The sequence below is a fragment of the Tiliqua scincoides genome, chromosome 2, assembly GCF_035046505.1.
Source record: "Tiliqua scincoides isolate rTilSci1 chromosome 2, rTilSci1.hap2, whole genome shotgun sequence".
NCBI lineage: Eukaryota > Metazoa > Chordata > Lepidosauria > Squamata > Scincidae > Tiliqua > Tiliqua scincoides.
The window spans coordinates 153,204,179-153,232,160 of record NC_089822.1 but is presented as its reverse complement, the minus strand read 5'-3'; the positions used below and the strand labels follow the sequence as shown (position 1 = coordinate 153,232,160).

Sequence of the window (27,982 nt, the reverse complement as noted above, 5' to 3'; positions counted from 1 at the left end):
GGCAGGTGCTTTTAACTTTTATTTTGCCACGTCCTCCATTTTCCTTGGATGTCCCACATTTTGAGGTGACTTGTCCTCTTTTGAGGTTGTGACATCTGGTCGCCCTGCTTAGGCGACTACTGTATACTCTGTCTGTCTCCTTGCAACTAACTGATGGGAGGCACAAGATCACGTTAACCCAACAACGCCGCACGCAGGGCAGTTCCACCAAAGACAAAGGAAAGCCATTGTGATGCTCAAGGAAGGCCCAGAGATGCAGCACGTGGCTTCACAGGCTTCCCTGCCAGCCTGAGAGCTGGAACTGGGCAGGCCTCCGTCTGGCTGGCTCCCCTGCGGAGGCCAGAAGCTTCCTCACCGGGGCCTCCAGGGCCGGCAGTCCCCTCCACGCTTACCTGGGAGGAGGCCCCATTGTCTACAACGGCGCTTCCTTCCGCGGAGACACGCCCAGGCTCGGGCCCTGCAGCCGCCCCTCCTGCAAAGACCGCCACAGCCCCCTCGCGCTGGCGAAGGGAGAGTGCGCGGCCGGGCCCCGCTGGCAGCGCCTCGCCGCCTGGAGGAACCCGAGAGAAGCGGCTCTCGGCCGGGCCGCCGTTTCCGGAGGGGCCCGCTTTGAAGCGACACCTCCAGCGCGCCGGGCGGCGTGGGATGGCGGAGGCGCCGTCCGGGTGTCTCAGCGCCCTGCCCGGGGCGCAGCCTCAGCGCTTCTGCGGGCGGCCGGAGCCGCGGAGCGGCACTCAGGTACCCTCGGGGAGGGGGAGGCGGAGGCTCCGGCGGAGCGTGGCGAGCCACCGCTCTGCGGGCCGGGCCGGGCCTGCCCTGGGGAAGGCTGTCGGCGCCCGGAGCGAGCCCCGAGAACCCGGCCTCGGGCTGCACACTCTCCCGGGAGGAAGCTCCCTTCACTAGGATGGGACTGACTTCCGAGGAGGCATGCCTGGGACGGGGCGATGGGGCTGCAATCCTGTCCACGCTTACACAGGAGTAAGCCCCATTGACCATACTGGGACTTACTCCTGAGGAGGCATGCCTAGGATGGGGCGCTGGGGCTGCAATCCCAGCCACACTTTCCCAGGAGGAAGCCCCCTTGACTATACTGGGACTGATTTCTGAGGAGACATGCCTGGGATGGGGCGATGGGGCTGCAATCCTGTCCACACTTACCCAGGAGTAAGCCCCATTGACTATACTGGAACTTACTCCTGAGTAGGCATGCCTAGGATGGGGCTCTGGGGCTGCAATCCCAGCCACAGTCTCCTGGGAGGAAGCCCCATTGACTGTCATGGGGCTGACTTCTGAGGAAACCTGCATAGGCTGGGGCTGTAGCGTGGTTCCTTTTGGTCCCCAAAACGCCAAGCGCACAGTGGCAGGAGTACTGAAGGCATCAGTCTGTGCTCTGCAGCTCATGGATTACAGGCATCGTCCTTAAATGCATGCCCACTCCAGTCAGCATGCAACCATCTTCTGAAACGTCCACAAAAACAAGATCAGCAAACACTCTGCTTGCTATAACCAGAGCAGATCTGCCCCATGGAACTGATGTGCCTTCTGTCCCACGGTTTTCCCCATACATGGCTGGATAAAATTGCACCTCATTTCCATTCCAAAAAAATTTGATTCTCGTACCTCAGTTTTTTACCCCTGCCCCAAGCTCTGTTCTCAGCGAGTGCCTAAATCAGTGATTTCCAACCTTTTTCATCTCAGGGCACACTGACCTGGCACTAAAATTGTCAGGGCAAACCATCTTTTTTCTAATAGATGGATACTGATTGTATTGACAAGTAATGAAAATAAAATCCTGAACACATTTGCTTGGGAATAATCCCTGTCAAAAGACATTGGAATTTATGTACACATGGTGCATGTTTACTTATAAGTATTGTACTGAATATGTGAAGGACAAGATGGATATTTAAAAGTTTTCAGTTAAATGTATGGGCTTCTGTCTTCTTCAGTATTAGGCAAAACCTCCTAATGCGGTAAAACTAAAAGTCACATAAATGTCAACGCTGCTTGTACCATACATTTCTTACAAATACTGTAGTTGACATCAGTGTGTCAGATAAGGGACTTTCCACTGTTGTCACTTATGAAAATCAGTCAAAGTATATTGGTGAATTTGATTCCTTATTCTTTTGCAGTCAGAGGAAGATGCCCAAACTTAAGGGCTTTGAGTTCTGGAAAAACACCTTGAGAGGTGCCCGTTTTGTGGTTGCTCCTATGGTGGATCAAAGTGAACTGGCTTGGAGACTGTTAAGCCGTCGCCATGGAGCCCAGCTGTGCTACACCCCTATGCTGCACGCTCAAGTCTTTGTCAGAGATGCCAATTATCGCAAGGAGAACCTATATTGTGATGTATGCCCTGAAGACAGACCTTTGATTGTGCAGGTAATTGCTGCAACAGAATTTCTGCCTAGTTTGTTATACTCTTTGGAGGGAGAGACACATCTTCCTGCATGATGGTACAGTAATAGCTGTAGGCAATGAGGCATCGTTTTGAAACAGCTAGAAGGTTCTAACCTCTATTGCAGTGGTTCTCAAACATGTGGGTCGCGACCCACCAGTTTGTGTAATGCTTCCCCGTCCCTTTAAGGCGCAGGGAAAGGGGAGGGAGGGGGCGAGGGGGGGTGCACTGCACTTAGTTCAAGAAGGCAGGGCTGCAGCAGGCTGTAGGACGTGTGGGGAGCCCTGCACAGCGCTCCCCGAGGCTTGGAACATTCGATAAAAGTGGGCACAAAGCACTTCCGTTTTGCAGAAGGTGCTTTGCACCTGCTTTTAGTGAATGTTCCAAGTCTTGGGGACTACTGTGCAGGGCTCCCTGCACCTCCTGCAGCCTGCAGGTACATGATGTGAGTGCAAAGCACCCCCACTAGCCCCCCTTTGCCACGCGATCCTGGGAATCGCGTCTCTGCCCTAGCTCCTCCCCCTGCAAGAACTTATTGAGGGAGTAAAGCTGCCTCAAAGTTTGAGAACCTCTGCTCAATATTGTATAAAATATTAAATTTAAAAAAAAAACAATATTATAAATTAGTAACTGTGCCTTTTCAGCAAACAGGTTTGTTATTAGCATTTATATGCCACTTCCCACCAGTTTTGGGCCTTGTATGTCACTAATTCTGAATGTCTGAGTTCAAAGAAAAGACTCATATGCGAACAATGTCTAGTGAGCCTTATAGACACAACCACCCCCCTCAACTGTTGCAGTGTATGGATATATAGTTACTCTGGGTCTTTACAGGAATGTGGGAAATGAGTGATGATGGGATGGGAAAGTGTGTACTGTAAGACATGGATGTTAACATAGAAGAGGCTACCAGGTACACAAAATATGGGGATTTATATAGGGTTCAAAACAAGGTGTGTTACAACAACCCTGTTAAGTGTTATTCTCCTGGTATTGCAGCTGGGGGCGGAGACAGAGTGGCTTGCTAGTGAATTCATAGCAGAGGCAAAATTAATACTATGGAAATCCTGATTTTGGAGTGGGGTCTCTTAGCCGCTGCACTGTCCCAGCTCTCTTTTTAATTGCATTGTTTCATACACTCAAATAGTCCTTGTACTTTGGTGTTAAATTGACGACAAGCATATTCTTTGCTTTCTATAAACCTTTCGCAGTTCTGTGCCAATGACCCAGAAGTGTTTGTCCAGGCTGCCTTGTTGGCTCAGGATTACTGTGATGCTATTGATCTGAATTTGGGATGTCCGCAGATGATTGCAAAGAGAGGTATGTGCACACCCGACTCTCAGACCACATATACATCTTTTAAGGCAATTTGAATCCCAATGTATGTGGTGCTGTGCAACCCAGTCTGAACCATAAATTTAGTTAACCTGAACCTTTGGTTTCCCACCTACATGAGGGTGCAGTGGCTAGTTGGAGGGCTGTTGGCTTGCTCCTAATTTGGGCTTAATTGGTGGCAGAGAGGAGTTGCTGTCAAGTGGAGCGTGGGAGGCGAAGGGCCAGAGGCCACACCGGGAAGGAATCCAGCTGGAAGGAGGAGTTCTATGAAAGACTGGAACTAGTCAATTGTAAAAATCCCTACGGAGGTTTAGAACAGCCTGCCTATGTAAACTACCTTGGATTAAAGCGTGAGGAGAAATCTGAGGACCAAAAGAAAGGCGGTATATAAATACCTGTATAAATAAATATAAATAAATTGTGGAGTTGGTGAGGACCATCGGAGATGCAGAACCATTCCTTTTTCTTGCTGAAGTTGTTTTTCCCAAACTCGGGAGTCCTTAGGAAGTGGCTGTGATCATAAGGTAACAAATATGCTGTTCCAGCAGGATTTGGAACTGGAAAACTCCAAATCTACTGTTTGGAGGCGTGAAAACGCCATTTACGTTTAAGGATAAATAGGTCTTGTTTAAATTTGGAGTGTTGAACTCCACTACTTCATTAAGGGGGGTTCAACGGTTCAATGATAACCGTTCAATGAAAAGTGTGGCCTCCTGGCCTCTGGATCTATGGCCTCTTACCGTTGGTCCTGTAAACAATCACATTGCTCGTCTGGCTCTTTACTGTCCAGACAGGCACCCAGCAACATGGTCAGATATGTGTCTCCTGCTTGTCTTGATTTAAAGGAAATAAACAGGAATAGCAAGTAACAGGCCAAATAACATGGGTTCTGGCATATACTCTGAGGGAACATCATGCTTGTCTTGTAAATATGTTTTAGAAAACAAGGTCAGGGTTACTTTTCCCTCCCTAAAAAAAATTTCTATGGGACTGCATTTACAGTTCTTGCTGCTCCTCACTCTTTTTGCTGCTTCATTTTGGGTTTTGCAGGCCACTATGGAGCATTCCTGCAGGAGGAGTGGGACCTTCTTCGGAGAATGAGTAAGTCCCTGAGGCTATTGAGTGAGGGTCAAGAGAAGAGCAGGATAAGTAGAAATTGCATGGGATTTCATTTTTCACAGAATCATAAACTGTTGGAAGAGTCCTTGGAGGTCATCTAAACCATCCCCTTCTCAGTGTCAGCAAACTCAGCAGCCCTGACATGTGGCCATTCAGTCTCTGCTTGAAAACCTCCAATGAGGGAGAGCCCACAACTGCATGAGACAGGCTGTTCCAGCACTGGACATTCTTTCCTCATGCCTAGCCTAAGTACGCCTCCTTGTAATTTCAATCTGTTGGTTCTCGTCTTTCTCTCAGGCGCCACAGAGAATAAGTCCTCTTCATGTTTTATGTGACAGCCCTTCAGATACTTGAAGAACAGTTATCATACCTCCCCTAAGTTTTTTCTTCTTCAGGCTAAACATACCTAGCTCCTTTAACTCTTTCTTACCAGACCTGGTTTCCAGACCCCTCACTATGTCACAGCCTAACACAAAATAGTGTTGCTGCTGGCAGAACTAGTGTTCCAGCAGTGGAATGTGCTTTACAGTGTCACAAATGCCAGCCTGGAACCACTCAGAACTGGATGTGGTATTCTAGGTGAGGTTTGACTAGTGCAGAGTAGAGTAGAAATATTTGTCGTGCCTTTGCAAATGCCTGTAATGCATAGCAGGCCCCCCCCCAATCCACACAGGATAACACAGTGCATTGCAAGCAACTACAGCCTTCCAGCTGCTTGAAAGTCCGCAGCTGTGTTGAAGCACACAGACATGAGTGGCTTTTCACTAGGTCCCATGAGATGAGCATATGCAAGCAACAATGACGCAATGGCTCTGAAAACAATCGCATTTTGTGCAACTGTCTTCTTTTTATGAGCACATTATAGCTGAAAGATGGTATCTAATGCCTGATCCCGCTGCAGGGATTAGCATCTAATATTGGCCCTAGAGCAATCAAAAATCACGTTTCACTACAGTCTGGTGCAGTTTCAGTGTTGGTCAACACTAACATGACATCTACTGTGGGATAATCTCATCTGTGGGGTAATAGCTAGAACAATGGTTCTCAAACATTTTTGCACCGAGACCCACTTTTTAGAATGACAGTCTGTTGGGACACACCAGAAATGATGTCGTTAATCCAGAAGTTTTGTCATGTTCGGAAGATACATCCTCAATTTAGACTTCAATCCTAAATCGTAATCAGCCAAAGATCCCATTACACCAGGCGCTCGTGCTGTTATTTGGCATAGTTCGGAATTCAAACATTCCAGCTTAGAAGTCAAAGCAGAACACAGACTTGGAGACTTCTCCAACCACAAAGTCCTCCAGCATCCCATCTTCCCCCTTATTCAGGGCAAAGCACCATGCCTCTCTCCCACTGGGAGCTCTCCCCGGCCCAGCAGCTCTGTACCCTGTGTTTTCAGCGCTACATTTCCAATGGCAGCTGAGCTAGGTGCTATGTGACCCACCTGAAATTGGCTCATGACCCACCTAGTGGGTCCCAACACGTAGTTGGAGAAACACTGGGCTAGAGTGTTGCTTTAGAACAGGGGTCTCTAAACATTTAGGCCAGAGGGCCACATAAAATATCTGGCATGGTATCGAGGGCTGGAAAAATAAATTTTAAATATAAAATTTAAATAAATATATTAGAAAGCCTAAGGTCTTCACACAGCCCAAAAACATAACTTCTTGTTTTTCAGGAAAGCCAGGAAGTGATGTTTTTAGGTCTTTAGAAGGAATTCTTAGGGGAGGCGCATGGTCGTCCTGGCCCTCAGAATACCCTCCAGACACAACTGGAGCACAGCTCTGATCACATTTGCTTGAGCAGGCCAGAGGCTTGCAGGGGACTAGAGGCTTGATGCGGGCCAGATAGAGGCTTTTCACGGGTCGCATCTGGACTCCGGACCAGTGTTTGGAGACCCCTACTTTAGAATGTGGGCATCCCATTCAACAATGCCATTCAGTAGATGACATAAGGCAAGTCACAGCCCAATCCTAACCTGTGCTGAAACAGTCAGGACAGCTGGCCTGCCCTGTATCCAGAAGGGGGTTGGGGCTGGCTGAGGCTCAGCCAGGGGCAAGGGGAATTGATTCCCCTTACCCCGGGTAACAAGCCAGCAACCCCAATGGAGCTTCTCAGATCTGTGCCACCTAAAGAGGCCTTGTGCAGGTTAGGATCCGGCCTAAGTGCTGAATCACCTCCCCCTGCCCCGGAAGGCCTCCATTCCGCCCTCCCCAGACCCCCGTGCCGGTCTGACATGGCCAGTGCAAACTCACCTCTCTTCTGACGCCTTCTGAGGTGGTGCAAAAGTGCCTTACGGCACTTTTGTGATACCTCTGGGCTGGCGTAAGGGACTTGCACCAGCCCAAGGGCAACTGTGGACTGTGCCCTCAGTCTTTCTCTGCCTAATTGACTTTACAAGATTGTTAGGAGAATATAACACCACTCTAAATTTTGAAACGAAAGGGATCAGAATATAAACGTTCGTAATTACATTGTACCTTCCCCCTCCCTATTGGTGTAAATGAATTCATTTTTATTCTGAAAAAGGTGATACTTTTTAGAGGTTAGTTCAGGCAAGTTTATTGTTTCACCTCAAGGTAGTGAAAAAGGAGGGTTGAACTGTGTGAGGAGAATCAAAGGGGAAAACACTGAGAATTTGCTTAAAACACCCTCCTCTGTTGAATAAATTGTGTTGTGATTCTGCATTTTGCTTGCAAAAAGAAAGTTTGATCTTTGATTTTTCTATTTGTGCTTTGCTGTGGGATAGGAGTGCTACCACTTTCACCATTTGAGCCTGTCTTATACATAACATTTTTAGGCTTAAACCTGTTTCACAATTATCAGCTTTGTCTATTTTATTTTCCAGTTGCATTGGCTAATGAGAAGCTGTCTGTTCCTATCACGTGCAAAATCCGTGTTTTCCCAGAAATTGGCAAGACTGTGAAATATGCTCAGTTGCTGGAAGAGGCTGGCTGCCAAGTAAGTCAGCTGAGTCTTGTTGTGCAGCATTAGTTACAGGACTGTAATAGCGCAATCCAATACATATGTGGTACTCAAACTGGTGGGTCATGACCCACCAGTTCATGTAAAGGTTCCCCGTCCCTTTAGGGAGCAAGGGGGGTTACTTGTACTTAGTCGGGGCTGCAGCAGGCTCCAGGACGTGTGGGGAGTTCAGCACAGCCCTCCTCAGGTCTCTCCGAGGCTTGGAATATGAAGAAAAAGCAAGCGCAAACCACTTCCTGGTTTTGCTTTACAACCAGGAGGTGGTTTGCGCTTGCTTTTTTCACATTCCAAGCCTTGCGGAGCCCTGCAGAGGACTGCATGGGGCACCCCACACCTCCTGGAGTCTGCCGCAGCGCTAAGTAAGTACAAGCACCCCCCTTGCCTCCCTTAGCAACGTGATCCTGGGGATCATATCACTGCCCTCGTCACTTCTCTGCAAAGGTTTACTTTGGGAGTAAATATCCCGAAAAGTTAGAGAACCACTGCAGTACATGTTTACTTGGAAGTAAGTCCTACAGTGTTAAATGGGGCTAACTACCAGGGAAGTGTGCATAGGATTGCAGCTCAACAGTGCGAGCTGAAGCATGTCTACTTTGAAGTAAGTCCCACTGGGTTTCATGGGGCTTACTTACTAGTACATTTATTTAAGATTGCAGCCCAAGGGTCTCATAATTGAAACCTCTATGTATAGTAACTCAAAGATGTTGCGGTAGATTGTTCTGCATTTGGAATAAAGATAAAACAGGTATAGGCATCTCCTATGCCCATCTTTTGGCCAAGTTAGAAATGGAAACTAGGTTCCTGACTCAGGTTGTTGTTTAAACCAGTTGGGAACAAAATGCTTTCCCTTGTGAAAAGAACTGGTAACCTTAGTGAAAAAGAGCACTGAAGGGTTTACCTCCATCTTCAGTTGATGAACAAGCCTAGAACAGCCATTTTCAACCACTGTGTAATACCACACTCGTGTGCCGTGGGTGGTCTGCAGGTGTGCCGTGGGAGTTTGGGGGAAGGTCACTTGTTAGTAGGGCCACTGGGGGAAGCAAGACCCTGCTGTCAGTGCAGTTAGCCTTGTCACTCATCACAACAAAAAACCAATGGCGTGCCTTGACAATTTTAGTGTCTTGTGAGTGTGCCATGAGATGTAAAAGGTTGAAAATCACTGAGCTAGAAACAGACAAGCCAGATCATCAGCAGTTCTGTTGTTTCTTATTGTATATTTAGAGAATGCTATAGAGTTATATATCAAAGTTTTATTCTGGATTAAAGTTAATCTGAGTGAGTGCTTACAAAATGGACACTGTGTATGATTGTCACGCCCTGGTCTGCTAGCAGCGAGCACCCCGGCTGGCAGGGTACTCAAACACCTGTAGAGCTTGGTGGGTTCAGGGTGGGGTCACCTTTGTGGTGCCCCTCCTGGGACCGGTCCAGCTGAGTAGGGCCTCAGACTGCCACTGAGGGAGGGGGTTCATGTCACGCTGTTGTTCCTCCTCAGTGTTGGAATAGAGCTTTCAGCTCTCACGTGGTGTCTCCCTTCTGCCAGCACACCTCTCTCCTCTGTCATCACAGGCCCTCTCCCTTTTGAGGAAGCCTGGCTGCCCCACCCTGCTCCACCCCTTCCTCCCTGGCAGGCTCAAGAGGGGGCGGGGCTTCAGCCCATCCTCCCATTCCTTTGTAACTCTAGAGGACCCGTGCCTGCAGCTAGTCTCTTCCTGGGGCCCCAGCCCTGTGTGGGAGCTTGCCCAGTCACACCCTGGGCTAACTTGCTGCACCCCCTCCCCCCTTGGGCCCATCTGGAGCAGTAAGTCAGGGATTGGGGGCGGGTGGCTGGGCCCAACCCCAACAATGATTTTTTTAAAAGAAATGTCGATGTTGTTTATGGAGAGTGTAGTGTTAAGAAGGTCTCTTGTCCCTGAGATAAGTCTTGAAATGGGAGGATTTCTCTTGACTCAGAATCCCTACGCCAATTAAATATTTCATCTAATATTTCACACAAGAAATCTTACTGCATTACCATTTCCTGTGGCAAAGCAAGCAGAAAGAAGCAGTTTCTTCTCTACGTGGTGCTGGCCTACATACATTGTAAAGCAAATACAACTGTGTTCCAGCTCCTGACAGTCCATGGTCGTACTAAAGAACAGAAAGGACCTCTTGCAGGTGTGGCCTCCTGGGAGCACATAAAGGCCGTTAGGTAAGTTACCAGTAATGGGGAGTAATTTTACTTAACCTCATAACCAGAGGTTTAGGTTAAATGCCTGCAACAGGCAAGCAGACTGTTGTGTATGTTGTTCAGGTTGCAAGCCATGATGGGTATGTGCAACCTCCTTATTTTAGAAGTGGGTTACCTCAGAATGCCAGATGCAAGGGATGGCACTAGGATGCAGATCTCTTGTTGTCTTGTGTACTCCCTGAGCCATCTGGTGGACCACTGTGAGATACAGCTGAACTAGGTGGGCCTTTGACCTGATCCAGCAGGTCTCTTCTTATGTTCTTATGCTCTAAAAAAGTGAAGTTGGCCCTTTGTAACAGTTTTCATTTCAACATGCTCTGAATTTATTTTCTAATTGTATTCATTGCTTTTGCATTTGTTGTCATAGAAAGGCTGTGAAGATCCCTGTTTTTGCAAATGGAAACATCCAGTTCCTCAGTGATGTGGAACAGTGTATGCAGAAGACGGGGGTCCAGGGTGTCATGAGTGCAGGTAGGAAGGAAGAGCTTCTTCTTCTAGGTACACTGTTTGTTGACTCCACGATAAATCCATGATTCAGGTGATGTTGAGTGGCTTTGCTCCAAATATGGTTATGTGCCTTTTTGGTTTCTTTTTAAATGCTGTTCGTACTTAGCCTTGGAAAAAAATGGAATCTGTTACTCAGGCTTCACCTAGTTAACTGACAAAAATGTCAAAAGGTTTCAGAAAGAGACCAGTCGTTTTTAGTGTAAGTTTGGTTTCAGAGTGGTGAGACAGTTTCCTGGGCAACTTTTAGCAGCTCACAGATATCTCCCAGCACTTATTTGTTCTCAGTCATGTTCAATCCAGTAAGCTAAGGACTCCAGGCCCAATCCTATCCAACTTTCCAGTGTTGGTGCAACCACAGTGCAGCCCTGAAGAAAGGGAACAAATGTTTTGTTACCTGGCAGAGGCCTCCATGACTGTTCTCCTTCTGCAGGATGCAGTGCATGCCTCATTGGCATGGCTGCACCACCGCTGAAAAATTAGATAGGATTTGGCCCTCAATCAGTTGCGTTAATTGCCCGATCATCAATTTTTCCATGTGCTTTTGGATTCTCTTGGCCCTATGCCTAGGAATCTTAGTGCAGAGGTTGGCCCTCTGGATGGTGAGGGAGGGAAAGGGGAGATAAAAGGAGACTTAGAGATGGCAGAGAAATTAAATGAGTTCTTTGCATCTGTCTTCACGGCAGAAGACCTCGGGCAGATACCGCTGCCCAAACGGCCCCTCCTGACCGAGGAGTTAAGTCAGATAGAGGTTAAAAGAGAAGATGTTTCAGACCTCATTGATAAATTAAAGATCAATAAGTCACCGGGCCCTGATGGCATCCACCCAAGAGTTATTAAGGAATTGAAGAATGAAGTTGCAGATCTCTTGACTAAAATATGCAACTTCTCCCTCAAAACAGCCACAGTGCCAGAGGATTGGAGGATAGCAAATGTCACGCCTATTTTTAAAAAGGGAAAGAGGGGGGACCCAGGAAACAATAGGCCAGTCAGCCTAACATCCATACCGGGTAAGATGGTGGAATGCCTCATCAAAGATAGGATCTCAAAACACATAGACAAACAGGTCTTGCTGAGGGAGAGTCAGCATGGCTTCTGTAAGGGTAAGTCTTGCCTCACGAACCTTATAGAATTCTTTGAAAAGGTCAACAGGCATGTGGATGTGGGAGAACCCGTGGACATTATATATCTGGACTTTCAGAAGGTGTTTGACATGGTCCCTCACCAAAGGCTACTGAAAAAACTCCACAGTCAGGGAATTAGAGGACAGGTCCTCTTGTGGATTGAGAACTGGTTGGAGGCCAGGAAGCAGAGAGTGGGTGTCAATGGGCAATTTTCACAATGGAGAGAGGTGAAAAGCGGTGTGCCCCAAGGATCTGTCCTGGGACGGGTGCTTTTCAACCTCTTCATAAATGACCTGGAGACAGGGTTGAGCAGTGAAGTGGCTAAGTTTGCAGACGACACCAAACTTTTCCGAGTGGTGAAGACCAGACGTGATTGTGAGGAGCTCCAGAAGGATCTCTCCAGACTGGCAGAATGGGCAGCAAAATGGCAGATGCGCTTCAATGTCAGTAAGTGTAAAGTCATGCACATTGGGGCAAAAAAATCAAAACTTTAGATATAGGCTGATGGGTTCTGAGCTGTCTGTGACAGATCAGGAGAGAGATCTTGGGGTGGTGGTGGACAGGTCGATGAAAGTGTCGACCCAATGTGCGGCGGCAGTGAAAAAGGCCAATTCTATGCTTGGGATCATTAGGAAGGGTATTGAGAACAAAACGGCTAGTATTATAATGCCGTTGTACAAATCTATGGTAAGGCCACACCTGGAGTATTGTGTCCAGTTCTGGTTGCCGCATCTCAAAAAAGACATAGTTGAAATGGAAAAGGTGCAAAAGAGAGCGACTAAGATGATTTCGGGGCTGGGGCACCTTCCTTATGAGGAAAGGCTACGGCGTTTGGGCCTCTTCAGCCTAGAAAAGAGACGCCTGAGGGGAGACATGATTGAGACATACGAAATTATGCCGGGGATGGACAGAGTGGATAGGGAGATGCTCTTTACACTCTCACATAATACCAGAACCAGGGGACATCCACTAAAATTGAGTGTTGGGCGGGTTAGGACAGACAAAAGAAAATATTTCTTTACTCAGTGTGTGGTCGGTCTGTGGAACTTCTTGCCACAGGATGTGGTGCTGGCGTCTGGCCTGGACGCCTTTAAAAGGGGATTGGACAAGTTTCTGGAGGAAAAATCCATTATGGGGTACAAGCCATGATGTGTATGCGCAACCTCCTGATTTTAGAAATGGGCTGTGTCAGAATGCCAGATGCAAGGGAGGGCACCAGGATGAGGTCTCTTGTTATCTGGTGTGCTCCCTGGGGCATTTGGTGGGCCGCTGTGAGATACAGGAAGCTGGACTAGATGGGCCTATGGCCTGATCCAGTGGGGCTGTTCTTATGTTCTTATGCACGCTTTGACTCCCTACAGGATTAATTCCTTATGTCATGGAGAAAAGAGTAGGAGCTGCCACCATGCAGTCTGTGCACATGTTCTATTTGTCGGAAGCTTCAAGACCAAAGTTAATAAATCTCTACATGAGAATGTTTTGTTTAATGTGATTGAATTTTTGTTGTTGTAAGAAATTGGAAGACAGTTATTCTGCACAACAGTGGACTAATCCGCAACAATAAATAGGATTTGCTTATGCCTCAGTTGATATAAGTAGTGGTTTTTATTAAGAAGGCTGATCACGCATAGAAGATCTACAGTTGTTTTGAGGTGGAGGTGGTGGAGCAAAAATGCACAAAGTGGCAATTGACACTCGTAACTGGTAAAACCAGGCTCAGGAGGAAGCCCTCTTCCCTTCCAAAGAACTACTGTAGATGCTTGCCTATAAGGCGGGAAATTTCAACCAATAAATCAAGCCTAGATTGACACCTCACCTTATCTGCAGGTCACTCAGGGGTCAGGGCTGTTCAGGCTGTCACAGCAGCCAGGAGAAGCCCAGAGGAGCTTTAAAAGTGCCTGCAGAGGGTCTGTGAAGCATGAGGAACTGAGTGATTGCAGGCAGCTTACAACAGGCAGCTTTGTTTACATTTGCCAGAACTCTGTTGTAGAGTCTTCTGAGCATTCTCCTTAACTCCAAACCCAGGAGTGCCTCCTAAAACAACAGTAAACAGAATAAAAAGTTGTCTGGCAGCAACTGAAGCAGGGTGTTTTGCTGAGGTAAGCTGTTTATGTTGCTTTATATTGGTACTGCATTTGTTATTGATGGTTTTTAAAACTGCAAATGCTTTTATGCAGATTCAAACTGAATTTTTTTAAAAGCAATTCAATGTAACCATTCTGTTGCTTTGGAGGGGAATGGCACACAGTACTACATAAGCACCTTATTAATATCTTCAGAAACAGTAATGTGGCTCAGATTCTTTCCTCCCTTTCAATCGGGCTCCCTTTCAGTTGTAAGGAGGAGCTGCAGGTTGCCCTGGAACTTGATTGCCCTGGCAATCAGGGCAACCTGCAGCTTCTCCTTACAAGCACCATTCCCTAAGTTTTACCCCTGACTTATCTTAGGGCCATGGAACATTCCATGATTTTTGACTGAAAACCTGCCCTTGCCTTATCTGTGAGATTGCCTTATAGGCGGGTAACTACGGTAATTCGAAGCCTGGAGGGTTGTACAGAAAAAACAAAGGCTGTGATCTGGGTCTTGTTGAGGCCTTTATTTTAGAGTTGGAATGCAGTGGCTTCTGAATGTAACTCCGTATGCAGCTCTGATCATGAACAGGTGAATGGCTATCAGCCTGACCCAACTAGCAATTTGCTATGTGGCTGAAATGTTACTCTGAATTATTTTGAGGAATGTCAGGGCACAAACAAAACACACTGAATTTCCTATCAACGAGTTTGAATGATAGAGGGCAGAATTGCATGCTGTCTTTGGAAATGTGTGTTCACAAACACAGTTGCTGAGATCACAAATGTAGGGCTGTTGGAAGAGAGGATTGACAAGCAAGAGGGAGGAATGCTTTCCCTTCTCATGCTCACCGATTCACACTTTTTCATTTCTCCCCCTTCCCTGCTATTTTTCCTCCAGATAGACTTATTTTCAGTCTCTGAACCCACCTGAGGAATAACAAAAAACGTTCCCCGGCAGAGGGGAAGGTTAAAGATCCAGTCCTGCCTGCCACTTCTCTGAAAATGCCACTCCCACCTGCTGTGTTAGCATTACAAGACAAACTCAGGGTAGGCATATGATTTGCTGTGTATTAACCAAAAACTTTCGCCTGGATTTTTTCTCCTCAGAAGGCAATCTTCATAATCCAGCTCTGTTTGAGGGGAGAAATCCTGTCGTCTGGGAGATGGCTGAGGAATACCTCGAAATAGTCCAGCAGTATCCTTGTCCGCTGTCTTATGTCCGGGCTCATCTCTTCAAGCTTTGGCATCACACGTGAGTGATCCTGCAGTTTATGACCCCTCCTGTGGCCTCCTGCAGGAGGCTGTTGAGAGATTTGGGAGCTGAGAACAGTGTGTTTTTATGGCACATGAGAGAACTGGAAATCTCTGCCCTGCTTGCATAGTATGGGATCTGGACTATTTCTGTAAAATGTAAAAAAAGATTTTGCACCTTAGTCCTTAGAGGGGAAACAGAATAACTCATAGTGTGTTTGTTTCCTCAGCCTACAAGTTCACCAGCAGCTGCGTGATGAACTAGCAAAAGTGAAGACACTGGAAGGACTCGCAGCTGTCAGCAGAGAGCTGAAGTTGCATTGCCAGGTATTAGCAATGGTTTTATGCTGCTAGGCAGGGATGTGCCAATCCACCACGGCTCAACTTGAGTCTAGTCCTGCCCCCTTTGACTAGACTTGTGCTCAAGTCATAACAGGAAGCCTTGGGGACTTGTCCAGAGTGTTTTTGGAACTCCGTTTGACTTGAATCTGAGTCTTTTCGGCAAACATGTCAGGTGCAGAAAACGGAGGAAAAAACGGAGCTGCTGCCGGGGTGTGTTGGTGTGAGGGAGCAGTGCAGAAAGTGCTGATCACTTCCTGACAAACCCCAGCCACAAACCCACCCCCATTCACATTGCGACTCCCAATTCCATCCTCAGAAGGAGTGCTGAGCACAGTCGGACCTACAGGGAGGGGGCGTCCTAGCTCTGCAAGGCAGGAGGGGATGAGCAGCATGAGTGAGGGGCAAGTGAGGGGACGGAAGCGGTGGCCAGGCCCCCAAAACAAGCTTCCTTCCTCCCTTCCGTCCCTCAGCCCATACCTCCTGGAGCCAACCTACCCTCCTCTCTCCAAATCATGATGGCTTGAAAAAAAAAGTAAGCGCATGAACACCCACACACACACACACACACACACACACACACACACACACACACACACCCCCAAGTGGAGTGGTGGGCTGAGAGACTTTGTGATTCCACTTGTTCCTGAGAAAAATTCCTGAGTTACTTCTGATTTCAATCCACACGTGACTTGAGTGTGCACAAAACAGTGAAAGCACGTGTTTTAAGACTTGAATGCAAGTCTTCTGAGTCACCCATCCCTGCTGCTGGGTCAGCTTTGATGTTGCTTCGGGAGATCCTGTTAGGAACTCTGCCAACCAGATACAACAATTCCTTCATCGCTCTTATTAAATGTCTGTCTCCTTGAATGAGGGCAAGCATTGTGCTCACAGATTTGCATGGTGAATTCTTCTGTGTTTTTATTCCAAATGTGCACTGAGTTGATTTCCACTTTTTTTGCTCCCTCTGTGAATTAAGGGCAGTGATTTTTGGCTTCTAGGAAATACTGAATATGTCATTGTTTCCCGCTGTGCTCACAGGAGGAAATAGCCAGCTTGAAGGAAGAAGAGAAGCCAAAGCAAGGGTTGCCTTTCTTTCACTGGATTTGTCAGCCATACATCAGGCCAGGGTGAGTCTCCCCAAAAGCTTGTGCAATGTGTTCTGTTTAGGTTCTTCCACCCTGTGAATTAAATTGATTATCCTGCCACTTTTGAGTTGTAGCTTGGCAAGCCTGTGAACATTGAGGGGCAGAGATACAGGGCAATGTGAGTGGGGGCAATGGCAAGAGAAGGATTTTTCCCCCTTCCTTTCCTTTCCATAGCTGTCTTCTCCCTGTGATGTACACAGTGAAGAGACTTGCGCTGAAGGTATGCATGGACCTGGAGGCCCTCTGTCTTCAGATTTGAGCACTTTTCACCCCAGACTTCAGTAGATTCACAAGGGGCCAGCATGGTGTTGCTGCTCACACTCAGGGCTTTATGGGTCTTGGCAACTAGGCCATAATGTATGTGAGCTGCAAAATGGAAGCTGTCACCTCTATTTTATTTGACTGAAGCAAAAAAGATGGGCACCAGTAACTTTCATTGCAGCATCAAGGTTTGTAAAGGGTATAGGTTGTGAGTAAGAGGTGAGGGTTCTTTTTAACCCCCTGGTTTACCTACCCTCAAGAGGAGCTGTGTCTGTGAAAGGAAACATTCATTCTAGCATATTGGTGTGGGTGTTTGACGAGATGACTTTCCCCAAACAGGACGATTATTTGTATGTTCCTTTCTGATTAATGTCCCTGCATGCTGTTCTAGTCTGCCTGAGTCTTAAACAGCTGACCATCCTGCAATGATGCAAAACTTCTAACCTTCTTTCATAGCGCTATTAGAAAAATGCACATTATTATTGCTTTTTCATTGTATTATTTTGAAGGTACCCATGCCACTTTCAGTTCCCTTAACAGAATTGGTAGAGAAACCAATTGTTGTCCTGTGTCATTATAAATCCTCTGGCGTTCACCATTTACAGGCCCAAGGAGACATGGAAGGAAAATAATACCAGTGGGATGGAAGGAAGTACACGGGGGAAACGAGCTCTGGAGGATGAGGATGATGGAAACTCAGATTCTCTCTCAAAGAACAAGCAAAAGAAGAAATTGAGAAATCCTAATAAAAGCTTTGATCCATCCCTAAAACGTAAGATGTAGGGCTGCAATGGCAAGTACTGGATTAAATTCATGCATGAAAATACATGTGATGCTAAAAAGGCATCCCTATTTAATAGGTCAGTCAACTCTTAAAAATTTTTAATTTTTAATTCAAGAAGTCTTAAGATTCACAGATGGCAAGAGCCATCTTAGAAAAGGCATCTTTGCTTTATCCCTCACACAGGTGGAAACGCCTCTGATATGCCTCTGATGATACCTTCTGTGACACGTATATGTCAACCAAGAAAATCTGCTTTGTTTCTTAATAATTATTGTTTTATTCATGTGCACATTTAATTGACTTGGGCTGCACTCCTATATGCACTTGCAAAGAGAGCCCCAGTGAATCTAGTTGGACTTACTTCTGAGTAAATATGTATAGAATTGCACTGTTAAGCTGCAGTCCTACCCACTTGTGTGGGAGTAAATCCAATTGAATTCAGTGGAGCTTTCTTCTGATTAAGACACACAAAGGTATGAACTGCAAAAATCACGCGACTGACTAAAGTGACTGTAATTAGATAACAGCCCTGGTAATCTACTAGAGTTGTCCTAATCCTGACTAGCTGGGCAACAGTGTAGCAAGGCTCCTCATGACACTTCATTGCATAAGCTACCACCCAACAGGGTCTTCTTTTTTCTTTTTTTTTCTGGTGTGGTTGAAGAGTATTTTATACAAACAGAATGATCTTCAAGAATGTTTCAGACTAGAAATAGTATAGTATAGATAGGTTAGCCACAGAGTGGTCATCTCATAATGGAGGAAGTTGTTCTGTTTATTTTTTATCTGTTTATCTGAGCATTTTATCTGTTTATCTGAAGCTTATCTGAGTTTATCTGAGCACTTTGAGGGCTGAGAAGTTTATCTGAGCACTGGGAAGATGAATGAAAATGGCCAACACCTGCTAGAGTTTTGCTATCATCACGGTCTTTGTGTCAGCAACACGTTCTTCAACACAAAGCCCCAACATAGAGTCTCTTGGAGACACCCAAGATCAAAGCACTGGCACCAGCTCAACCTGATTCTCTCCAGACGCTCCAGCCTTCCCAGCATCAAGATCACACACAGTTATCACGGTGCTGCCTGCGACACTGACCACTCCCTGGTGTGTACATAAGAACATAAGAACAGCCCCACTGGATCAGGCCATAGGCCCATCTAGTCCAGCTTCCTGTATCTCACAGCGGCCCACCAAATGCCCCAGGGAGCACACCAGATAACAAGAGACCTCATCCTGGTGCTCTCCCCTACATCTGGCATTCTGACTTAACCCATTCCTAAAATCAGGAGGTTGCGCATACACATCATGGCTTGTACCCCATAATGGATTTTTCCTCCAGAAACTCGTCCAATCCCCTTTTAAAGGCGTCTAGGCTAGACGCCAGCACCACATCCTGTGGCAAGGAGTTCCACAGACCGACCACACGCTGAGTAAAGAAATATTTTCTTTTGTCTGCCCTAATCCGCCCAACACTCAATTTTAGTGGATGTCCCCTGGTTCTGGTATTATGTGAGAGTGTAAAGAGCATCTCCCTATCCACTCTGTCCATCCCCTGCATAATTTTGTATGTCTCAATCATGTCCCCCCTCAAGTGTCTCTTTTCTAGGCTGAAGAGGCCCAAACGCCGTAGCCTTTCCTCATAAGGAAGGTGCCCCAGCCCCGTAATCATCTTAGTCGCTCTCTTTTGCACCTTTTCCATTTCCACTATGTCTTTTTTGTGATGCGGCGACCAGAACTGGACACAATACTCCAGGTGTGGCCTTACCATAGATTTGTACAACGGCATTATAATACTAACCGTTTTGTTCTCAATACCCTTCCTAATGATCCCAAGCATAGAATTGGCCTTCTTCACTGCCGCCGCACATTGGGTCGACACTTTCATCGACCTGTCCACCACCACCCCAAGATCTCTCTCCTGATCTGTCACAGACAGCTCAGAACCCATCAGCCTATATCTAAAGTTTTGATTTTTTGCCCCAATGTGCATGACTTTGTAGCAAAGTGAAACAGATGTGTAGCAGAGTGAAACTGCGAACAAAGCGACTGTATCACACGAAAAAGGAAGGAAGACCTCGCATTGATACCAGCAAGATCCAGGATCAGAGGAAAGTGGAGGAATTTGCACGAGCACTTGAGGAATCTCTTCCAGGCCCAGCCGATGCAAATGCATCCAACAGATGGGAACATTTCAAGAATACCGTTTACAACACTGCCTTGTCCATATTTGGCAAGAAGACCAACAAGACGGCAGACTGGTTTGAAGCCCACTCTGAGGAGTTGACATCAGTCATTGAGGAAAAGAGGAGAGCTCAAGCAGCATACAAGGCCTGTCCCAGTGAGCCCAACCTGCAGGTCCTCCGAGCTGCTCGCAGCAAAGTCCAGCAGGCTGCCAGAAGATGTGCTAACGACTACTGGCTCCAGCTCTGTTCCCAGATACAGATAGCAGCTGACACGGGCAACATCAAGGGGATGTATGATGGTATCAAGCAGGCCCTAGGTCCAACACAGAAGAAAATTGCCCCTCTGAAGTCTGCAGCAGGCGAGGTCATCCAGGATCGGGCGCAGCAGATGGAACGCTGGGTGCAGCACTACTCTGAGCTATATTCCAGAGAAAATGTAGTCACCGAAGAAGCGCTGAACAACATTGAGTGCCTTCCTGTGTTGGAGGAGCTCGGCAGTGAACCAAGCCTAGAAGAACTTCACGTGGCCCTGGACTCCCTTGCCTTTGGCAAGGCACCAGGAAAAGACAGCATCCCTGCTGTAGTCCTAAAGTGCTGCAAAGAGATCATTGTCACTGAGCTGCATGAAATCCTCTGTCTTTGCTGGAGAGAAGGTGGAGTACCTCAAGACATGAGGGATGCAAACATCATCACGCTGTACAAGAACAAAGGCGACAGGGGTGACTGCAACAACTACCGCGGCATCTCTCTCCTTAGTGTTGTAGGAAAGCTGTTTGCCCGAGTTGCACTAAAGAGGCTCCAGGTACTTGCAGAGAGCGTCTATCCAGAATTGCAGTGTGGATTCTGAGCCAACAGGTCCACCACTGTTATGGTATTCTCCCTTAGACAACTGCAGGAGAAATGCAGGGAACAACAACAGCCACTCTTTATAGCCTTCATAGATCTCACGAAGGCTTTCGACCTGGTCAGCAGGGATGGCCTCTTCAAGATTCTCCCCACGATTGGATGTCCACCCAGGCTCCTCAGCATCATCAGATCTTTCCACAAGGAAATGAAAGGCACTGTTGTCTTCGATGGCTCCACATCAGACCCCTTTGACATCCGAAGCAGAGTGAAGCAGGGCTGTGTTCTTGCGCCAGCCTTGTTTGGGATTTTCTTCGCTGTCCTGCTGAAGCATGCCTTTGGAACTGCAACAGAAGGCATCTATCTCCGGACCAGATCAGACGGAAAGCTCTTCAACCTCTCCAGACTGAGAGCAAAGTCCAAAGTTCAGCTGAAATGTCTGTGTGACTTCCTCTTTGCCGACGATGCAGCTGTCACTACCCACTCTGCCAAAGATCTCCAGCAGCTCATGGATCGTTTTAGCAAGGCCTGCCAAGGTTTTGGACTGACGATCAGCCTTAAGAAAACACAGGTCATGGTTCAGGATGTGGACTCACCTCCCTGCATTACAATCTCTGTGCATGAACTGGAGGTTGTCCATGACTTTGTGTACCTTGGCTCAACGATCTCCGACACTCTTTCTCTCGATACCGAGCTAAACAAGCGCATTGGTAAAGCAGCTACCACGTTTTCCAGACTCACAAAAAGAGTCTGGTCCAACAAGAAGCTGATGGAACATACCAAGATCCAGGTCTACAGAGCTTGCGTCCTGAGTACACTTCTGTACTGCAGCGAGTCATGGACTCTTTGCTCACAACAGGAGAGGAAACTGAACGCATTCCACATGCGCTGCCTCCGACGCATCCTCGGCATCACCTGGCAGGACAAAGTTCCAAAAACACAGTCCTGGAACGAGCTGGAATCCCTCGCATGTATGCACTGCTGAAACAGAGACGCCTGCGTTGGCTCGGTCATGTCGTGAGAATGGATGATGGCCGGATCCCAAAGGATCTCCTCTATGGAGAACTCATGCAAGGAAAGCGCCCTACAGGTAGACCACAGCTGCGATACAAGGACATCTGCAAGAGGGATCTGAAGGCCTTAGGAGTAGACCTAAACAGGTGGGAAACCTTGGCCTCTGAGCGGCCCGCTTGGAAGCAGGCTGTGCAGCATGGCCTTTCCCAGTTTGAAGAGACACTTGGCCAACAGTCTGAGGCAAAGAGGCAAAGAAGGAAGGCCCATAGCCAGGGAGACAGACCAGGGACAGACTGCACTTGCTCCCATTGTGGAAGGGATTGTCACTCCCGAATCGGCCTTTTCAGCCATACTAGACACTGTGCCAGAACCACCATCCAGAGCGCGATACCATAGTCTTCCAAGACTGAAGGTTGCCAACAACATCTGAGCATTTGTATGTCACCTTTGCATCTCCTAAGAAACCCTCAAGGGGCTCCTGTTTGGTTAAAATCACAAAATAAGAATAATCAAAATGTTATAGAATAAACAAAGAGTGAATTAAAAACGAAGAACTGGGAGTTTAAAACCCACAAGCCAAGAAGTGATACAGAATAAAAAGGCAGCAAACAAAAGGAGGGGGGTTCTCCCCCAAACACCTTCACCAAACATCAGAAGATTACCGCTGTGGGAGCCAGTTGAGCCTGCAGGGGAGGGTTCCAAAACCCAAAGGCCATGACTGAAAAGGCCCTGTCATGCTTATCTCCAGTCAAAGGTGGAGGAACATGCAACAGAGCTCCAGCGGGCAGGCAGATTTATGTGAGGAGAAGCAGTCTTCCTGATACCTTGGTTGCTGGCCATTTAGAGTTTTAAAGGTCATAATCAGCACTTTGAACTGAACCTGAAAGCATCCTGGCAACCAGTAAGGTGGGTGTTGAATGGGAGCAAAACATTCCCATGCCTGGACCTCCACCAGCACCCATGTCACAGCATTTTGTACTGACTTTAGCTGCTGCTCTTCAATGGTAGCCTCATGTAGAGCGCATTGCAGTAAATCAGGCTAATTATAACTAGGGCTTATGGTGTTTTGATTTTTGCATTAGGATAATGTTTTTGCCTGAAGTACTATTCACGCTTTCTTTAATTAAGACGCAGAAATTGTCTGCCAAACCCCAGGAAATAGATACCACTCTTCCTGTTAGCACGTCATCAGTGGTGATTTCAAACACACTGAGACTAATTTTTAATTTTTCTTTCAGCTAAATATGCAAAATGCGATCAGTGTGGAAATCCAAAGGTAGGTCTGTCTTCATCTCTTGTTTTGTAATTCTCATTTACAGAGCGTTCACTAAATCCCTGAGAAAATTAAACGTGTGATCTCTGTTGCTTGGGCAAAATGCTCTGTATTAAAGGTTCTACAACAGTCTTGCAGGTAAAACTGCAGCCCAAGATAAAGCTTAAAGATCTACAGACCAGAGCTGTTGTGTCCTTGCTTTCCTGATTAGGTGATGTTAGTGTTGTTATAACTTTGTTTATGTAAGCTACATGCTTCATGAAAGTTGTGCATGTTCCAATTAGCAAGTTTCTTTAGGTGAAAGGGCATACTAGAATACACAAATGATACACAGTTTTAGCTTGGGAACCATTGCAGGAAGCAACATTGGGCAAAGTAATGCAACCTATTTCACTGGCTGCTTGCCCAACAGCAGAGTTTCTTTAAACATATTATCTTTGATGGTGATGGATGGCCGAGTCTAGAACTGGATTGTAAAAATCAAGGCACATTGGCTTAACTGGGTGGAAAAAGAAACTCCTTCAAAATGCCAGAACCCTTGAGCCAATATTGTGTGTATAATCAAGCTCATATTGAACACATGCAGAAAAGTGGGACATGTTTTTATATAAAAAACTAGGGGATCTAGAAAGCTCTAAATCCAAATACTTGATTTAAAAAAAAAAATTCCTGAGGCATGTAGTAAAGCCAGAATAGCGAAGCCAGAATATCGCAAAACCTGACTGAGATAGCATGCATAATTGATTCACACAGACTGATCTCCCTCATTAATCAGACTGTGAAGATGTTTATTGCAATTTGTATCAAGCAGTTCAGTTCTATCATCCCTAAGTGCATACATGCAAACTGGGATAGGTTTTAGACAGGGTTATCCCATTTTGGACAACTTTAGGAAAGTTTTAAATATAATTATTCATATAATAATATTCATAGAATTATAATTCAACATGGGAAGCATATAGCATGTGTTGCTTTCTCTAGCCGTTTACAGACATTTCTTGGGAATGAGGTTACTGGAAAGGATTTTTGAACACAATGTACTTTGGACCACTTTATGTAGGCCAGGGGTGCTCACACTTTTTTGGCTTGAGAGCTGCTTTGAAACTCAGCAAGGCCCGGAGATCTACCAGAGTTTTTTTTACAATGTTTGCGCCATCATAACATATAACATTTATGTGTACAATGTATGTTGGTGTACCTTGAGCCCCACTGAGTATAACAGAACTTACTCCTGAGTAGACATGCCTAGGATTAGGCTGTGAGGCTGCAATCCTAGCCACACTTACCTGGGAGTAAGCCCCATTGAGTACAATGGGCCTTTCTCCCCGCGTTTCCTCCCAGAGGCACCTGAAGGGGTGGGGTCGGCACTCCGCGATCTACTCATTTTGCCTCGTGATCTACCGGTAGATCGCGATCCACCTATTGAGCACCCCTGATGTAGGCCATAAAAGCCATGTCCCAGGCTCTTAAGGCTAAGTGAGAAGCAGTGGCACAGTTTCTCAAGACCTTGGGGTAGAGAAAGCACTCATTGAACCTGTCCCCTGTATCCATTGTGCCAAGAGAGGATGTTGTGCTGTGTGAAGATGTGGCACAACTTGTTTACAAGTTAGCTCATTTTTGTTATTGGTATTGGTATGCAGTCCATGGTTTCTGTTCTAGATCTGTGTCTAGCCTTAAAGTAAACCTAGACAAATCAGAGGCCATTGATCTGAATTTAACAGCAGAGAGGAAAAAGGAAGTTAAGATTGGTTTGTGTTAAAAGACATGAATGGGTAACACAGTACTTTGGGTATGTATCATTGCTTGGCTTCCAGGGCTGAAGGTCAAAACATTTGATTGGAATTAAAAATAAACAAGATTATGAAAGATTAGAGGTATTGCTGTGTACTTGGAGAGCTTCACTCTAGTGCAGGAAATACCTTTGGAAACATGTGTAAACATGACAGCTCAGTAAAAGAAATCACACAGGGAAATACAGGTGAGATAGAAGGTTATTATGTGTGCTTTACATTTGAAAAGCATTACCTATTTAATAGCTAAGAGTTGTACTTGCTAAAACAGGATCTTCCCTGTGGTATGACTTGACAATACAGGTCATGTCTCATTATCCACTAGGGTTCCGTTCCAGAACCCCTAATGGATAAAAAAAAGTGGAAAAATAGATTTAAAGACCCACTTCCAGGTTTCTTGCCTCTCTATTGCTCCTAATAAGGTCATGTCTCGACATTCACAGTGGTTTGATTCTGAAACTCCCTGCTACTGTAAAATGTGTTAAATAAAAGGAATTTTAAAAAAATTTAAAAGTGCATCCCTTTACAATTGCGGTTTAAAACAGCTTTTCTTACTGTTGTAGAGAGGCAATCAGCAATTAGAAATGCAAAGGACCGCTTACCTTTGCCTGGCTCAGCTGAAGAATGGCATGATCTCTTGCCTGACTATCTCTCTACAACAGTAAGAAAAGCAGTTTTTAAAAACTGAGATTTTAAAGAGATGCATTTTCCTCTTCTCCAGGGATCAGGACATTCCTTCTCAATTTGCAGTGGCCATTGAAAGTGGCCATTGAAATTGTTGAGTGAAATCCATGTATAAAAATCTGTAGATAACAAGTTTGCACCTGTATAGTGCCTTTTTTAATCTGTGATCTGTGTGATCTAGTGGTTTGTGATGTCAGAACAATCATACAAAGCCAGCATAATTTCATCTTTTTATAACAGTCTTGGCATACAGCTGTTGGTACATCATTTCCTAAGCACAAATTTGTACAGGAGGTCATAAAATCATTTTTTATTGTCAAAAAGCTAATTGTGGCTATAGATAAGGATCTTTTAGCATTGAGTAGGCTTTATTGCATCTCTTATCTTTGTGTCTGACTGTTTTTGGCTGCAATCTTGTACGTGTTAACGTGGAAGTAGTCTCCACTGTGTACAATGGTGTTTACCCCAGGTAAGTGTGCCTAGGAATTATTTAAATGAACATATGCTGGAACAAACCAACAATGATCCACAATGAAAGGGGTGTATACTGTACTGGGTAACAATCCTACTGCATTCCAAGCAAAGTCTCAAACAAACACTTGCGATTTTTCACTCTTTTTGCTCACGCTAGTCACACATTCTTCACCACACACTTGCACATAGCTGCGTATTTCTCACTCTAGACCAGTGTTTCTCATACTGTTGGTCGGAACCCACCAGTGGCTCGTGAGCCAATTTTTGGTGGCAAACTTTGGAAGCACACTTGCTTGGTTTGCAGAAGAAAACTGTTAACTGAAATGCTAAGCTGTAGTATTAGGTAATTTTCATACCCCCAAATTAAAATACACATTTTCCAATTTTCTCTAGTAATTAGAATGCTGTAGATCATGTGCTGTAGATCGTGTGTAGATCGTTTCTCTGGCCTGGAAGTCCTTAACTGCACATCTTGCTCTCCAGTACAGCCTTCTGGGTACCCTGGAATGACTGTAAAGGTTTGGGGAAGCAGTCCTTGAACTCCATTGCTAGGGAGAGTGTAGCAAATGCCTATATGTGTAAGGTCTCTAGACGCCTCAGGAGCACAGGGCCCCAATTAATCATGAATAAATAAAATATTTTTTCTAGGTATGTTTTTTGGTCTAGTGGGCCACAATACATTATCTTTTTAAAAAGTGGGCCCCACTGCTAAAAGGTTGGGGAAGCACTACTCTAGACAGTTGCCCACTTTTCACTCATTTACACACAGCTCACACACTTATTGGCGATTTGGATTTACTCTGTAAAACTTGAGCTAACATGGTTTGTGTCTGTTCCCAGGGCAACAAGTGTGTGTTTAACCTATGCCGTGGATGCTGTAAGAAAAGGGCTTTCAAAGAGACAGCAGATTGTCCTGGTAAGTATGGTCCTGTTTTTCAGAGCAGCTGTATATGCTTTAGGGAAGAGCATTTTGAATCAAACTGGGATAGCTGATTAGACCTTTTGTGTACAGCAGAGCATAGGAAGCTCTCTACTTCTTATGTGTATGTCTACATTTCCTCCCTTTTTAATATTTCATTTCACAGAGAGAGTTGACCAACTTCCAGATTTATATCTGTTGGCATGTTCATCAAATGTGCTGCTAATCTCATTCAGCTTGTTATCTCAGGTCATGCCACCTACTAGTTATGTATTGCATGGGGTGGGGAAAATTCCTTGAAGTTTGTTGCGACACACCCAGGTTTTTCCTTCTCTTCCCAAAAGAGTACATCTCTAGCAGGGCTCTTCTTATGTTCTTATCTATTTTGGCCAAGATCACATATTTTAAAATCAATATGGTCAAATCATCTTTGAAACAGAAACATCTAGGTCATATTGCATGTGTAATCTTTCCAAACCAACCAAAGTTGTGAGATTTAGGATTGATTTTCCTTAGTCACAGTCCATTGCTAATCTTTCAGATCAAAATGGATTCCTTTAGCAAACTAAATTCTGTTGAAGGATTAACCTTATAATCTGGTACTGTTGTGACCATATTTTTTGACCGCATTTACTTGATGCTTTAATCCACTATCCTTAATGGCTAAGGGCACAATCCTAACCAACCTTCCAGCACTGACGTAGCTGTGTCAATGTGGCATGCTTTGCATCCTGCAGTGGGGAGACAGTCAAAGGGGGCCTCCTCAAGGTAAGGGCATCTTTGTTACCTTACCTTGGGTCTGCATTACGGCTAAGTTAGTGCTGGGAAATTGGTTAGGATTGTGCCCTAAGCTTCAATTGATAATTAACCAAGACATATTTTCTTTTTTGTTCTTTCAGGTCATGGCCTGCTTTTTAAAACCAAATACGAAAAGTCCCTTTTGTGGAAAAGTGGTCAATCCAGTCTGGGAAATATTGACGCAACAGCACAGAAAGAAGAAGTGGAAGAGACTCTGTTGCTCAAAGAAGCAATCGATGGTGTGGCATGAGGCCTTGGTAACCTCCTGGATCCACTCACAGGCCTCATGTCTCCCTGGGCCAAAGACATCACTGCTTCCAGAACACAGCAACTGTCTGAAACGACTCTGCAGACCTGTTCTTAAATGGTAGTCACGTCTTATTTAAGGAAAAGTTTCTTACTCAGGGAAATATCCTGTAATGGAAATAAAAGGATGCAATGAAAGCTTTT

The 27,982-nt window shown here is 45.8% G+C and overlaps 1 protein-coding gene across 1 annotated transcript; it reads left to right on the top strand.

Annotated features, from left to right (window-relative positions):
• The first annotated feature begins 243 nt into the window (after nt 1-243).
• DUS1L (dihydrouridine synthase 1 like) lies at nt 244-27,982 on the top strand. Its single transcript, XM_066618029.1, has 14 exons — nt 244-738; nt 2,136-2,382; nt 3,610-3,718; nt 4,784-4,834; nt 7,707-7,819; nt 9,949-10,031; nt 10,438-10,541; nt 14,878-15,022; nt 15,252-15,348; nt 16,402-16,490; nt 17,375-17,541; nt 22,833-22,870; nt 26,656-26,731; nt 27,634-27,982. Exons 2-14 carry the CDS (start codon nt 2,146-2,148, stop codon nt 27,780-27,782), a joined length of 1,458 nt encoding a protein of 485 aa, XP_066474126.1. The 5' UTR covers nt 244-738; nt 2,136-2,145; the 3' UTR covers nt 27,783-27,982.

Excerpts from the sequence above, each read along its gene's own strand:
- DUS1L (XM_066618029.1), top strand. The coding sequence starts at position 2,146 with ATGCCCAAACTTAAGGGCTTTGAGTTCTGGAAAAACACCTTGAGAGGT. Across the intron at positions 7,820-9,948 it reads TGGAAGAGGCTGGCTGCCAA|CTCCTGACAGTCCATGGTCG; the intron begins GTAAGTCAGCTG and ends ACTGTGTTCCAG. Across the intron at positions 15,349-16,401 it reads AGCTGAAGTTGCATTGCCAG|GAGGAAATAGCCAGCTTGAA; the intron begins GTATTAGCAATG and ends CTGTGCTCACAG.